This window comes from Xyrauchen texanus, chromosome 25, assembly GCF_025860055.1.
Source record: "Xyrauchen texanus isolate HMW12.3.18 chromosome 25, RBS_HiC_50CHRs, whole genome shotgun sequence".
Taxonomy (NCBI): Eukaryota; Metazoa; Chordata; class Actinopteri; order Cypriniformes; family Catostomidae; genus Xyrauchen; species Xyrauchen texanus.
The window spans coordinates 31,670,542-31,686,787 of record NC_068300.1 but is presented as its reverse complement, the minus strand read 5'-3'; the positions used below and the strand labels follow the sequence as shown (position 1 = coordinate 31,686,787).

The 16,246-nt window shown below is 38.9% G+C and overlaps 1 protein-coding gene across 2 annotated transcripts in view; it reads left to right on the top strand.

Moving 5' to 3' along the window:
* The window catches only part of LOC127618835 (bromodomain adjacent to zinc finger domain protein 2A-like), a 61,680-nt gene that overhangs the window by 36,909 nt on the left and 8,525 nt on the right, over positions 1–16,246 (top strand). Inside the window, exons 19-28 of one of the 2 annotated variants that reach the window (XM_052091478.1) lie at positions 1,971–2,115; positions 2,538–3,163; positions 7,168–7,369; positions 9,304–9,459; positions 9,553–9,713; positions 12,560–12,625; positions 13,616–13,902; positions 15,200–15,335; positions 15,548–15,694; positions 15,849–16,069. In XM_052091478.1, the coding sequence (XP_051947438.1) occupies positions 1,971–2,115; positions 2,538–3,163; positions 7,168–7,369; positions 9,304–9,459; positions 9,553–9,713; positions 12,560–12,625; positions 13,616–13,902; positions 15,200–15,335; positions 15,548–15,694; positions 15,849–16,069 (2,147 nt within the window). The remainder of the gene's footprint in view (positions 1–1,970; positions 2,116–2,537; positions 3,164–7,167; positions 7,370–9,303; positions 9,460–9,552; positions 9,714–12,559; positions 12,626–13,615; positions 13,903–15,199; positions 15,336–15,547; positions 15,695–15,848; positions 16,070–16,246) is intronic. The other variant, XM_052091479.1, reaches the window with a different exon arrangement.

The window sequence follows — 16,246 nt, the reverse complement described above, 5'->3', positions numbered from 1 at the left end:
TAGGGGTGGGGAATAAAATGGATTCTGTTCAAAATCAAAAATTTTGAGAAGCTTTTTTAAAATGGTCTCCTTGATGAAAAATCTATTTTTAATTTAATATAAAAAATATTAAATTTAGCTTAATATGCTAATGTAATGATAGATAGATACTGAACATTATATTTCTGCAATGTTCCACACAAACAGGTTTTCTCTCTGAGAAGTTTCATGTCTTTAATCATTTAGTTCTTTAATGCACCGCTGCGACAGCCATCAAAGTGCTGCTTATTCACTGTAGGACGTCAAATCTTCTGCTGTGATCAATGTTCCTGTTGTTATGCATAATCCGCAGTCTTATTTGTGAGGTGGTTTGTAGAGTATTTTTCAGGAGATGTTCTTCATATTTTGTCTGACATTGCCTTAAGTATTTAAGCAATAAAAATGCTCATCAAATTGTTGGAAGCCATGAACTACATGTTGCAACCCCGCAATATTTATAAACTAACAGCTGTGCACTTTTGAATGGAGTGTGTGGATAATTCAGTGACTTCAAGCGCTCTGGTTTCATTTAGTTGCGTCTTTGTGCTAGTTCACGACTTTGAGCAGATTAACCTTTCTAACTGCAACTAGCCTATTTATTTAAGCAGTGTCATAAAAAAATCACCAAAAGACTTTAATCTGTCCAAAGCACCTCACAAATACAGGACATTAAGGCCCTGCTATACTTCATATGAAATTGAAGAACAAATGGTTGTGACGTCATTTAGAACAAAATCTGGCCAAAAAGTTTTTTTGCGTTAATTTCGGTGGTTCATAACTGCTCCCCTGGGCGAACTTTTAGGAAAACTTCTTAATGACTGCTAAACACTTTCTCACTGCCAATGGTCCTTGTCATCGTTAGGTGTAACCTAGAGCTCCACCTACCTTGAGGCAGACAGCTAATTCCTGTTTATGCTGTTCAGTCAGTCAAGATGAAATGCTGATATTAGTGAGCTAGTGCAAGTTTACCTTCACTACGCCACCATGAGGACTTGGAGCACATTGCAGATTAGCCATTCCAAATTGGGGAGAAAAAATCAATAAAAATAGCATCTTTTACTGATCTTGTGTGGATTCTACTCATTTATAACACATTAGTTAAAGCTTTACATGTAGTGTCCTAAATGTAGTTCTAATTGCCGTCCACTGCAGTGTGGCCGGTGTCTGAATTTTCACAATCAGTATACCGTTATTTGACTTCAAACTTTTTTTTTTCTTTCCTTGAATGAAGAACTTATCCAGAAGTATATTGGGGCTTTTACTCATAAATGAGGATTTATCGCCCGACAGTGATCATCTTGTAATGTGTTGTAGATGCAGCACTTTGTTGGCTGTAACAACAGCACATAAAAAGACTGAACCTAAAGCATTAAAGAGACAAAACTACTTGCAGAGTGTTTTACTGTGCTGACTTATATTCCGTTTAAAGCACCGCAAGCTATAATCAGGCAAAAATGCTTAAACTAAATCCAAAACTTCTTTGGATTAAAAATGTAAATGTTAGTAGTCGACCCCACTAATCGGCTAAATGGTTGTGGGATTTGACCACTGTAGCACATCCCTATTATTTAACATGTTAAAGGGCTGTGACTAGCGTCCATATATCCCTATGAAACACATCTGATCGGAGTCACATGGACATAGTGCAGCCTAATTATACATAAGTAACACTGACTAGTTAAATAATAGCTCAGGGAATGCAATGACAAGTCGAATATTATGAATATTGGTAGTTTTGCACATTGCTAACTTTTACCTGCAAATTCTGTATAAGAGTGAAACAATTGTCATGTCAGGTTAATATCATTGTAATATCAATTCGTAAGGACTGTGGCAATTCCCAGCCCTACTGGTAAACGTATAAACTAAATTTGAATAGTACCATTTGAAGTAGAATCTGTTGGCTGTTCTGTTTATTGAAGTAACAATTCTTTTTTTCCCCTGTATCTCAGCGTCAGGTTTTTTTCCGTAAGAAGCTGCTACAGTCGTCTCATTCTATGCGGGCAGTGTCTCTCGGACAGGATCGGTACCGTCGAAGGTACCTGCTGTTGCCTTACATGGGATGTGTGCTTGTGGAGGGAGCAGAGGATATCTTGGGTGAGTAGAAATTTGTAGCATGCTATTCTCAGTCCTTGCGGATCTAAGGCTACATTTTTAATCATACAGTGACAAATGGGACACCCTATGGTCTTTTGAACTTATGGACCATTTATTTGAAAATATCTAAAAAGGGATATCTGTACAGATATTTTTTTATTACATTTTATTTTGTCAAATTACACGGCTTCTTTTGAATGGCCATCATTAAAGAAAAAATATTTTTTGCCAGCATAATGGTGTAGTTATGCAATCTGAGACCACAAGTCCACATCAAGTGTACCATTTGGGACAGGGCAATTTTGACTGTTGCCTTTCCCAGGGCATTTGCCAACAGATTGCTCTTTGTTGGATTTTTAGTTCCTTTTCTACTTGGGTTTTCTTGTTTCCACACTTATTTACAATTATTTCCTTGTTTGCAGCTTTAGGTGATGTTCTGGTCAGTGATGAACCTGTGAGCCCAGTGAAATCAGAGATAAAAATAGAGCCTCCCCTGTCCCCAGTTCTCAACACATCCCAGATACTCCCCTCTTCTCGTCCATCCTCCAAGCTTTCCCCTACAGAGGCGGATCCTCTACCAGGGGAGGCCTCCTTGATGAGCAGCCACCGAGGACGGGGACGCCCCCGAAAGATCAAACCAGAAGTGGAGCTCCACCTCCGAGCTGCTAAGAACCGGCGGCGCCGCCGTAGCAGCAGATCAGGAGGTGAGGATTCGGGCCTTAACTCCCCCGTGCAGGATCTCACACAGCCCGCCTTCCAGGCTTTTCTTGACCAATCACTGCACACGGCTCCCAATAGTGCACCAATTGCAGCGCTTGGAACCAGGCAGGGCGACGATGACAGCCAACCAGAGGACAGGATGAAGGAGCTGGCAGAGAAACAAGGCCAGTGGTTCAATCTGTTACCTAAAGATCCGTGTGATGAGGCTTCTCTCTCTCAGCCATGTGTAAACATTTCTGAGACTGCTGCATCACCCACTAATGACACTGCAGTCCCCCTGAAATCTACCCCACTTAACGCACCTCTACTGCAGCCTCTTCACACACAGGTCAGTACTGGAGCTTGCTTCCTCTAGAGCATTTTAAAGGAATATTCCAGGTTCAGTACTAGTTAAGCTCAATTTATGGCATTTGTGGCATAAAAAAAAAAAGCATGGTATGGAATGTTCCTTTCATGATTTGAATATTACATGTGTTAATTGGAAAACATGACTAGGATTTACCCATCATGTTTAACCATGGGCAGAAAGCATGTATATTAAAATATTTATGTAAACATTCTTTTTGCACACAAATATGGCTTTCTTAAAAAGGCCTCATACCTTTGCAAAAAGCCAGTAGTATCTTTCATCCAAAATGTTTCCATATTATTTGCATGTTGGTAACATGTTGGTAAAAGTATTGACATTTGATTACTGCTTCAACTCATCTAGTTAAAAATTATTTGTGTGAAACACAAGGTGACAAACATGTCGAGGTCCTATTTCATTCCAAAATCAAAATAACAAATTATATTTTGCTTAAAGACAAGATTTTTGCATTGTGATGTAATTTTCAATACATTTAGGCACCCCATTAATCAAATAATTTATTTACTTTATTGTGAAAAAAATATATGTTAAAGTATTTATACATTATATTAGTATTTGGTGTATTGAATATAATTTATGCTGATTGTAAGTAAAAGATCATGAGAATAATAGAAATTGCAAGCAAACTTAAAAGTAAAATGCCTGGACACATTATAGTGGTGAGTGAGATTTATCTGCTTTTGCATAATTTTGGGAGGAGGGGTTTTAAGGCTAGAGCATACTTCAGTTTTGCACTAATGGTTGGCGTATGCATACAGGACGCGTAATGTCAATTTAATGTCATCAACAGAGTGCTCGAGGACTGAATGTGTGCGGCCAGATGTTTTAAACTGTGCGTACTCTGAACGTGCAGTATGCGCCTGTAATTGTTGCACTAATTAGTGGGTCCACAAGGTGGCAACACTCACAATTGAGCTGTTGCTTTCACGATAAAGTGCAAGCAGAAGATGTAATCGCCGGTGAACAACAGGAGACGAATGTGGAAACAACAACACTGGATGTGCATGTCAATAATTGTGAGGAGGTCAGGAGATACCTGTATTTGTTTAACTCTAGTTTGAAGGGCTATTAAGACATGTTTATGAGTCTAAACTCCTGAAGAGAAATACCGTAATTTCCGGACTATTGAGCGCACCTGAATATAAGCCGCACCCACTGATTTTTAAATAAAATATTATTTTGAACATAAATAAGCCGCACCTGTCTATAAGCCGCAGGTGCCTACCGGTACATTGAAACAAATTAACTTTACTCAGGCTTTAACGAAACACGGTGTGGCAGCGGGCGTGGTCAAGCGCCCGTCCGAGAGAAAAGCGGTAAGAGCGCTTACACCTGAGCTAAATTATGTCTAACACCGGTGTCTAATTTCAGTAAGCATGGGGAGCGGCATAAAAGGCAGCAGCCACAGAGCTGAGAGAGTGACACACGCCAGTCTAATGTTGGCATAGAAGAATTGAGAAACTTTATAAATTGATTGCTGTGGCCATTAAAAGCCTTACCTGGAATGTCAAGTGCCTGCTGAAAACTGTCACACTGGTGCCGTGTGACAGTTTTCCCAAGAAGGACACGAAGCAGGCACTTGAAATTAGACACCAATTTAGCGCAGGTGTAAGCTCTACAGCTTTTCTCTCGGACGGCGCTGACCACGCTGCCACACAGGGCTTGTAATAAAACATTTGCAGGAAACAATAGCCTACCAATAAAGTGTCGGAGTTGAATAGCCTCAGATTTAGTTGTCTTTTTGCACTGAGTCAATTCATCACGCTGCTGTTTCCAACGTCTTATCATTGACTCATTAAGACCAAGCTCCGTGCAGCTCTGTTACTTTCAACAGCCAGATCAATCGCCTTCAACTTGAAAGCAGCATCATATGCATTTCTCCATGTCTTTGCCATGGTGAGGGTGACAAAATGACTACCATAATCAGAATGATGGGAAGTTTGAGCGCTTCGATTTAATCTAAACGGTAAACAAAAAAAGTTGTTTTGACCTTAACCCGTTCGGCAATTTCATTGGTCTAATGAAAGCTTCACGCCGGCAAAAAACTGAGCACGTCACAATGTTTTTTTTTAATAAAATTTGAAAGCGGGAAAAATCCATATATTAGCCGCATCATTGTATAAGCCGCGAGGTTCAAAGCGTGGGAAAAAAGTTGCGGCTTATAGTCCGGGAATTACGGTAGTCCAGTTATCTCTCGTGTTTATGTGTGCACAGTGAAATGGAGTATACTTTGAAAGGCCAAGCGTTCAACTGTACACATACGCTAAGCTTTCTTGTTGAAACCGAAGTATACATTGGGCTTAAGTTATTGTGACAATTAGGCATGTCATAAAATATAGATTTATCAATTATTGAACGTTTTTGAGGCATCAATATATTAACATTTGTTAGCAATTAAATTAGAAGCATAATTTGCAATTCACTAACAATTGGCATAATAGCTTTGGAAGACAACAAGAGGGTGATATAACATTTACTGAAGCCAGTAGCATGTAGGTCTGTCTGGAATGTGCAACTAGTCATCACACGTCACCATACACACAAAACGTTTCTGTGCTTAGATTGAACAAAGTGACGTTGATGAATTAAAGGTTAGTATATGAAACTGGTTACCTGCCCTAACTGAACGATTGGAAATTATGCAATTTCTCTGTATGTATGTAGTCTTGAAGATGTTTAACTCAAGCTGTTTTACCACAGAAAGACATACGTGTAACTAAAAACATGAATTTAATGGAAAGCTATGCGAGTGGTGGAGCCGGTGTGTGTACCTTCATAGAAGATAATTCTTTCTAATCGTAGAATGCGCAATGTCGTCCGCCTGAAGCATCCAGTGCGCCAAAACATTGACCATTCACAGGTGAAGTGAATAACATTGATCATCTCCTAGCAAGGCCACATGTCAACGTCTGGGTAGATTAGATGATAAGTGAACAAACAGTTCTTGTAGTCAATATGTTGAATGCAGGAGAAATGGGCAGGAGTAAAGACCTGACAAGGTCTTTTGACAAGGGCCAAATTATTATGGCCAGAAGAACAGAACAGATGGAACAGAAACTTGGAGCAGTGGAAGAAGATTGCCTGGTCCGATGGACATCACGTACATGTGTGCCATTTACCTGGGGAAGTGATGGAACCAGGATGCACTGTGGGAAGATGACAAACCGGTTGAGGGAGTGTGATGCTCTGGGCAATGTTCTGCTGGGAAACCCTGGTATCAATTTGACACCTGCCAACTACCTAAACATCATTGCAGACCAGGTACACCCCTTCATGGCAATGGTATTCTCTGATGGCAGTGGCCTCTATCAGCAGGATAATGCGCCCTGCCACACTGCACACATTGTTCTGGAATGGTTTGAGGAACAGAATGAAGAGTTCAAGGTGTTGCCCTTTCCTCCAAATTCCCCAGATCTCAATCCGATTGAATATCTGTGGGATGTGCTGGACCAATAAATCCGATCCATGGCAGCTCCACCTCGCAACTTGCAGGACTTGAAGGATCTAATGCTAATGTCTTGGTGCCAGATACCGCAGGACACCTTTAGGGGTCAGCACTGTTTTGGCGGCACACAGAGATTTTGGCTCATCTGTGTATTTAAAGACACAGACTATTGTGCAACAAGCAGCCCAATGTATATATGAAAAAATGCTGATATATTTACTGTGTGTGTGTGTGTATATATGTGTGTGTGTGTGTGTGTGTGTGTGTGTGTGTGTGTTCATTCATTCATTCACTGGATACATTTCCTGAATACCGATGGGTGAAAGGGGTTAAAATAGGCAATTCTGCTGGGAAAATATAATTACTTGTATCCTTTTAGAATTTTTTGGTTGCAAAATGAGATTCACTTTTACATGATATTGGTAATAGCCAAGTAGACAATATTTTTTGTATTAATGTCAAACCTTACTTTTCTCATCCTAATTGCTTCTGTCTGTGTCCACCGTCCTGCCCACAGTTGCAGACTACAGTTCCTCCTCCTCAGGTGTGCTCCACTCCAGCTCCCAGGGCCGGTAGGAGGCGCAGGAGGGGCAGCGGGCCATCTCGTCTGCACTCTAGATCCAGCACAGCAAAGAGGCGGGGCCGACCACCCTCTAATCTCTTCCAAGAGGTTGAGCTGAAATTCTTTACTCAGCTGGTGGTGAAGCCTATTCCATTGGGTGAGTACCATAGTAACACAAATATTGTGCTGGGGTTGACATTTAATTTTTAAAAGATATCAAGAATTTTGTTTGGAACAAACAAGCAAGAAATTTTGTCTTGTTATAAAAGATATGACCATGAAATTATTGGTGACAATGACAGATGTTCATGACATTTATATTTATGCATTTGGAATAAATGCGACTTGCAGTGCATTTAAGCATTTTATCAGTTTGTGCACTCCCTGGGAATCATCCCATGATCTTGGGGCTGCAAGTGCCGTGCTCTACCAATTGAGCTTCAGGAACTAGATATCGGCCAGTAGTGGATTTTGCTGATAACGATAACTACGGTGGTGGAAAAGGCGTTTAACTGATTAATCGACAGATTAATTTTTTTATTGATTTTAAAGAATGTAAAAATTTTGTTGTCTTTTCTTATTAGACGGGGACAGACATAGAGGCTACAATAATCCAAAATTAACAAAATTCCAGATGCAGTTTATTTTGTAATCATATTCCAATAATAACCAGACAAAAATGAAGATTTTGTGCATTATGCAGAGGCAGGACTTTTAAGCCTGGAATATGCTTGCTTATTATGGGACTCTTATTTTGAAATGACAGAGAATTTGCTCAATGCTCTATAATTAAGTATTTACTAAATTAAGCTTTTATAGCCTATATTTACCACATTGAAGTTATTATATATCACCAGGTGATGTTTTTTATTATTCACAAGAAAGTTGGAGGCACAATGGTATGTGCTGCGGGCACGTTTCTATATAGTCGCATTTTTCTTTGAATGCTCTCGCTTCAATTTAGACACTTGATTCATTTAATTAAAATAACAAAATATGCATTGAAGTGAGAATACAAATATGGATGAATATTGTCAATAATGAAAGATTTAGATCCAACAAATCCCCATGAGGTGTCAGTGATTGTTTTATTTCACTTCTATTGGCTGCTGTTTTACTGTTGAAATGAAATCAAAAATCTATGCTGCTAGTTTTTATTTTTTCAGATAACCGATAGTTCCAAAATCAACTAGGCACAGCTTAATCGGTAAAAACTATATATCTGTCTACCTCTGACGGATACATTAGAAACATTAGCTATGCAATATATTTGTACAGTGTGTTTATGAATTAATTGCTGTCAAGTGTACTTTGCTTTGTGTTGTGCCTAGGAACCGCCCTTAAGCACAATAAACAAGTCTTTTTTTTTTTTTTTTTATGTATTTGCACAATGGGTGATAACTATAGATGTTTAGATTATTACTATAAAATTCGATTGATCTGCTGACACAGGTGTGTGTTGTGCTTCTTTAAACTGCTTCACATATGGCTCATCTAATCACATTTATGGGTCTGAGCTATTCATTTATTAATAATAATGTATTTAATGTATTAACTAGTTTTATATATGAGTTACATTTATAGCAGTGTTCACAGGCATTATTAAAAATTAAAAACGTTTTAGTAGGGAAAAAAATGATTACAAAAAATTTATAAAGATTAAAAAATATATATTTAAATTTATTTTTTTTCAGATAAAAATATAGAGAGGGCAAGGAAAAATAAAAACATTATTTGGTCCTAAAAATCTGTTGGCTGTAATCTTTTTATGGTTTAGCTCAGTTCCCTAACAGTACAGTTCTCATCTTGGCACTCCATAGCCTTGAGTCCATAAGAATAAACACAATGCCACCGTCTGTTTAGGATCAAATATAATGGCTTCATAATCTGATTATAAGACTTTTGTAATGGTTTATAGATTAAATATAATCTCACAGTGCTCACAGTGGTTTTGTTATTTCTGTTTAGTAGCATTTGCACCAATAGGACATTTGTTCATAATTTTTGTATCTACAATATGCCTACCACATTTAGTTTTTAAATCCATTGTACTATCATTCGTTATTGGTTAAACCTATTTTATTTCTACAGAAATGGTAAAGGGCTGGTGGTGGGTGAAAGAACCAGAGGAGCTGACGGCGATTCTAAGCACCCTGCATCCACGAGGCATTCGAGAGAAGGTGCTCCATAAACACCTTACCAAACACATGGAGTATCTAGCTGAGGTCTGCAAACGCCCAGTCACCGGTGAGGATCAGCAAAGAGAATGACAAACAGCCGTTCTGTTTCTTTGCTTGATGGCAGCACATTTATTGCATTCTCTGTCTTTTTCCTTGTCAGACCCCATCTTCCAAATGACAGTGGAGGAGGGTGATGCACTGATGGAGGCATCTAAACAGTCCTGGAGAGAGCAGGAGAGAGCTCTACAGATAGACATGAGTGTTCTTCAGTGGGTGGAAGACTTGGAGCTGAGGGTAGTTGGTGCAGATCTTCAGCTCAAGGTAAGAAATGCATGAAGCACATTTAAGGGGGTGTCTAACAGGCTCTTTATTACTTTCAATTGAAGCTTGTTTGGTACATACAGCAAAGACTAGATCATTAATAGTCTTGTTCAGTTCATATCAAAAGCCCCTTTTAACATTGGCCTTGAAGTTACAGATTTCTTGTGCCAAAGTAATCATTTTCATTTGAATCTTGCTGCATTAGTAACCACAGAGTGGTGCTGTTTGTGCTCTTGTAATGTATGCTTTCACCTCTGCAAAAGTGAGAAAGCAGCAGTCTCACTATTAGTGTTAATAAATATAAGTGTTAAAGGGGTCATGACATGGGTTTTTTTATTGTATTATTATGTTCCCTTAGGTGCAACTATAGTATTAATATATATTTTTTTAAGAAAAACTTTTAAAATCTAGTGATTTATGACCTTTTCCCACCCTGTTTCTCATCCTCTGATTCAAACAGTCTGTTTTGGGGCGTTTTCCATTTAAGACTTCAGTGTTAACGCCCACTGTTATGATTGGCTAACGTCAGTGACTATGTATCAATTATTGACGCTCCAGCCAGAACAATATGCAAGTAAACTAAGTAAAAACACTGTGATTATTCATAATGAATGAAATTGCGCTTTAAAAAGTAGTTTAAAGTTTAAAATAGATTACTTACAGTTTAGTGCCGTCGTTGTTCCCAGAATAGTCGGCACGGACTTATCTTTGAGCAACAGTTTTCTGGCAAAGCCAGCATCATATTGAGATTTGTTCTCAAAACAGTCATCCTTAAAATGTACAGAACAAACGCTTAAGTTAACACTGCCGTGACTGGGACGTCCGCAAAAAATAAACTGCATCCATTTTTCCCTGACGTCTGGATCTTTCGGCAGCTTATTCAGAGGTTTTGTTTGACCACAGCCAGGAACAGCACATCTGTGTGGCATCATAATTTTCCTGTGCACAAGTAGTCTCTGTCAGAGCTCGCTGTCCATATCCATCGACTGAACACTTGTGAGGCGACGGCGATACTGAAATGAGCGTAGCTGTCTTGGCGCTTAAAGCGTAGTTATCTTGTGCTGGAGGCGGTCATATGCAAACGCTGTTACGTCACTTCTAACCGACACGTCACTTCTAACCATGAATCCAGAACGAGATGTATTTTGAGCTTGATTAAATAAATGATTAGTTTAGAATGGGGAGGACGTCTTAAAATATTAAACTTGCAGGACGTTTTAATGATACAAAGACCTCTTATATACCAAAAGATCAAGGCAAATTTGGTTTCTCATGTCATGACCCCTTTAACTAAAATTAGTGACACATCTGTGGCAGTAACCTGTAACAAGATATTTTTGGTGTGACACTACATAACTGTAGTTTGTCATATTTTATTGAGCACCATTTCTGTCATCCGACTGATCTGATGCAATCAAATGCACTACTAGATCTGCCTCTTTCTCTCAAGTAGTATTGGAAAGTCTGATTCTAATTTAGTTAATCCATCTGTTTGGACAGTTCAACAAATGTCAGCAATTTACCCACTTTCAGTATTCCCAGCATGGCATTTTACTTTTTTTGGCATTTATTTTACTATTTTTCTTTTTTTTTTTCATTTATCAGTTGCATTTTGTGTACATTTAAGTTAGATGGTGTCACTAGCTGGGTTTCCATCCTAATGTTTCGCATTTAAGCGCATTTTTAAACATTTGAATACAAATTCAAATGTGAATGCTACGTTTTGTTCATTATCCAGAGAGAGCCCACCTTGTCATGATGGAGCAGCCGAATGACCACTTTGCTTCGGGGAGAGTTGTATGTGCGGTATTGGAGTAATTCGTAAGCAAATCGTTTTAGTGCTGCCAGGAGACTCTGCAGAATGAGTGTAATATCTCCTTAAACAAGGGCTGAAATGGCTGTTATGCCCTTACGCCGCCAGCTTCTGTATAACTAGGAGTGCCCGCACTCATAACTGTTCTAGCAGACTATGAGGCCCACTTCCAGTTGTTGGTTAAACTTTTGAACGTCAAAGGCTATGTTCAAAGAATTGGTCAAAAGAATTTTGTTCAATCATTCTCTGTTGACCTCTCTCATCAACAAGGCGTTCCGTCCACCGAATCACTCAGTGTGATGTTTTTTGTTTTTGGCATCATTCAGAGTAAACTCTAGAGACTGTTGTGCGTGAAAATCCCAGGAGATCAGCAGTTACAGAAAGACTTAAACCAGCCAGTCTGGCACCAGCAATCATGCCACGGTCCAAAGATCGAACATTTTCACCATTCTGATGGTTGATATGAACATTAACTGAAGCTCCTGACCCGTATCTGCATGATTTTATGCATTGTACTGCTGCCACATGATTGGCTGATTTGATAATTGCATGAATAAGTAGGTGTACATGTGTTCCTTATAATGTGGTCGGTGAGTGTAATTAGATTTTTTTCATTTAAGTTATCTCAAGACACTCTTTTTGCAATTGAACTCCTTTTAACTTGACCTAGCTTTTTAAAATGCATTGCTAATTGTGCAAGACACTGATAAGAGCCAGATGCGACAGCTAAAGACCACGCAAGTCATTGTCAGTGCTTGGCTGGCTTCTACAATTCGACTGCACAGATTTTAGTACGAATGTGCATTTTTATCTTTAATTCAACAAAAAATGTAATTGGACGGCCTTTGCTCACTTTAGTGTAGTTTGCCACCTTTCATTACTAATTTGCCATGTAGCCAACTACTTTTTCAAACTGGTATGTGGACTAGAGCTTCACTGCCTTAAGTTATGAGTAGTTTGGCATTATACAGTTTCAGTGTAGCTTGCCCAACGCTACTTGGGATATTACAGTGTCCACAATCTTTATTTCCAGGTGGCCACTCTCGAGTCAGAGAATGAAATGGTGGCTAATCTGGAATCATCAACCCCTCAGTTTCAGGTACTAAAGAACGGCACCCCACAAATCAAGTCCATCTATACTACTAAATATAGCCAACTTTATGACATAACATAAGAGTGCTTCCGTAAAGTGTGAGGGCTAGAGTTCTGATAGAAACAGATATTTAGTTAATCGTCAGAACCGTGACAAAGAGCATGCTCCGACAAGTTGGGCGGTGGTCATGTGATTTTAAAAAAAAATATATATATATATATATATATATATATATATATATATATATATATATATATATATATATTTATTTATTTATTTATTTTATTTAATTTTTTTAACTTATTTGTTTATTGTATTTATTTATTTTAAGTCTGATTCACACAATTTCCCCATACCATTTCCACTCTTCTAATTGCTTCTTGTCCACACTATTCTTATTCTGTAAATATAGATTGCAGAAAGGTAGAATGTAGTAATATACTTTCAGGGGGCCTGTATAGCTCAGCAAGTAAAGACGCTGACTACCACACCTGGAGCGTGCCGAGTGACTCCAATCAGGCTTCCTAAGCAACCAATTGGCCCAGTTGAAAGGGTGGGGAGAGTCACGTTGGGGTAACCTCCTCATGGTCGCTATAATGTGTGGTTCTCGTTCTCTGTGGGGCACCTGGTGAGTTGTGCGTGGAATAGCATGAAGCCTCCAAACACGCTGTGTCTCAGCGGAAATGCACTCAACAAGCCACGTGATAAGATGTGCGGCTTGACAGTCTCAGACATGGAGGCAACTGAGATTTGTCCTCCACCACTCAGATTGAGTCACTATGCCACCATGAGTACTTGGAACACATTGTGATTTGGGCATTCTAAATTGGGGAGAAAAAGAAAATAAATTATATACTATCAAAGCATCATTAAAAATAAATAAATAGTAATGAAATAATTATTAAAATAATTTTAATTGAGAGATATATATATATTTTTATTTTTTTAATTAACATTTATTTCTCTACCATTTTGTATCAACGCTTCTTGTTTCAGATCTTCACCCCTCCTGAGGCAGACTCCACACGGGAGGACCTGCAGTATTACGAACATGAGGTGGACCCCAGAGACGACTGGATGGTCCGTACTAAAAAGGACTGGTCTGATCTCCTGCGAGTTCCCAACAACCCTCTAGACCTGGCTGTTCATCGATTGACTAACCTGGAACGCAACATCGAGCGGCGATATCTGAAGGAGCCACTGTGGAATCTGGCAGAGGTGGTGCGTCTAGCCCCTCTGACTCCTCCTCCTGGTGGAGAGGAAGTGCCATTAGATGCTGTCAGGTGAGTCGTGTTTAGATGAATATTAGAGACGTCAGGGAAATAACAAATGGTGAAAGTACTTCAGATATTTGGACCTAATGTTTTAAAATTTATTCCAGTTTATCACTTTAGTTTTACCCAGAGTGATTTATTTTCATTCTTTTTACATATGAAAACTCTCCTAACCAAATCACACAAGACTACAGTGCTATGGTCGCTGGTCGGCTATTTACTGATTAGAGTAGACAAAATTTCAACAATCACAGGGATGGGATGATATTTTTTGAATTTTTATATATTGTGAACCATAAAAATGGGGAATTTGCAACATTGCTTTCTGTCCATGTGATAAGGAGTGGTGGCGTCGGCGTAGTGGGCTAAAGCACACAACTGTTAATCAGAAGGTCGCTGGTTTGATCCCCACAGCCACCACCATTGTGTTCTTGAGTAAGGCACTTAACTTCAGGTTGCTCTGGGGGGATTGTCCCTGTAATAAGTGCACTGTAAGTCGCTTTGGATAAAAGCATCTGCCAAATGCGTAAATGTAAATGATAATAAATGAAACGAACAGTCAAACATTACAATGTCTCTATTTCTCGAGTTTACCTCTACTGTGCTTTTTTCTACATTGTTCACACAAGGATTCTTACAGTAAGTACTGGAATACTTTGAAAATGGCCTTGTTTGATGAGAGGTGCTTGAGATTAAAGCGGATCGCATCCTCCATTTAATGCATCCTTCAAAGATTAGGCGACTCCACTTTCATTGAATGTGTCTAAATATCCTTTGTTCATTACAGTCAGATAAAAAGTTAAAAGAAATATTCATTTTAATCTCACGCAGCATGGATGCACTAAAGAAACCGAGAGATTCTAGTTGATATTCGCTGAACTGGAATACTGAGGCACTCGTTAAACTCTTAAAGTGACGGTATCTTTTTAGAATTTCTTATACAAATGAACTCAAACTCAATGTAAATACTTGTAAATTGTACAAATTATTCCAAACAATGATAGATCATATCATAATTATATATTCAATTTCATGATATAATATTAATTAATAGAATGTAGAATTGTTTTATTCAAAAAATGTAAAATGTGAATCGTAAACCTCATATCGTATATCGAACCAAATCGTGAGATTACTCTATCCTCCCATCTGTAATTCTGACCTTTAAAATATGGAATAAGTTTGTCTAGCTTTCTTAATCACTGTTCTTTCTAATGGGCACCAACCATGCTTTAGATCTGTCAGAATCATTGTTTATCATGTATGCCTTGTACCAATTTAGACGTGTGTGTTTGTGTTTGTGTAGTTTGGAGAGTGAAATCACGCCCAGGTTGAGGACTTGGCGTCAGGCTCTGGACCGTTGCCGCAGTGCATCTCAGCTTTCTCTCTGTCTGTTACAGCTGGAGAAAGCCATAGCCTGGGAAAGATCTGTCATCAAAGTGGTGAGAACACACAAACGTGTCCACGCAGGTTTTGAACATTTTGAATGTATTAATATAATTCATTTTAATGTACAAAATTAAAATTTTGGTTTTGATTAATGGAAACACTATACCTATTCTCCATCTTAATTTTGATGATTCATGTTAAAACCGGGCAAATGTGTTATATGCACACCAGTAGAAATGGATGGTATGTTCATGTATGTCCACAGACATGTCTGGTGTGCCGTAAGGGTGATGATGATGAGTACCTGCTCTTGTGTGATGGCTGTGATCGTGGATGTCACATGTTCTGCCTCAGACCAAAGGTCATGCAAGTGCCAGAAGGCGACTGGTTCTGTCCCACCTGCGTTGCCAAGGTAATTCCTGAACAAGACAGTCAAACTCTTTGTTAGGTGTAAAATCTTAAGCATCCATCAACTCTGTGTCCTTGGATTCTTCATTATGTTTGAAAATTAGTTTTGTGTAGCCTGTTTTCTAAGTTTGCAGATTTGATGGTTGATAATTTTGTAGGAAAATGGTGACGCTCCTCGATCACAACGCTCAGCGCGTCAGAGGTCAAAGGTGCGGAAACGGCGGCTTGCAGAGGATAGTTCAGACGAGGATGATGGGTACAAACGGGTCATGACCACACGACAAAAAGATTCTCCTGCTTCCTCAAGTGGGACAAACTCCTCCCCTTCAAAACGTAGACGGATGACCACACGAAACCAGCCTGACCTCACCTACTGCGAGTGAGTCTTCAGACCGGTTGTATAACATTTTTGGTAACACTTTATTGGTTCTATTGGTTAACATTAGTTAATGCATTAGGTAACATGTATGGAAGCCCTGAACCACATAACCATCGCAGTTTGGACTATTCTCAAAATATTACGACTTAAATATGAATCTTGTATTGCTATAACTTT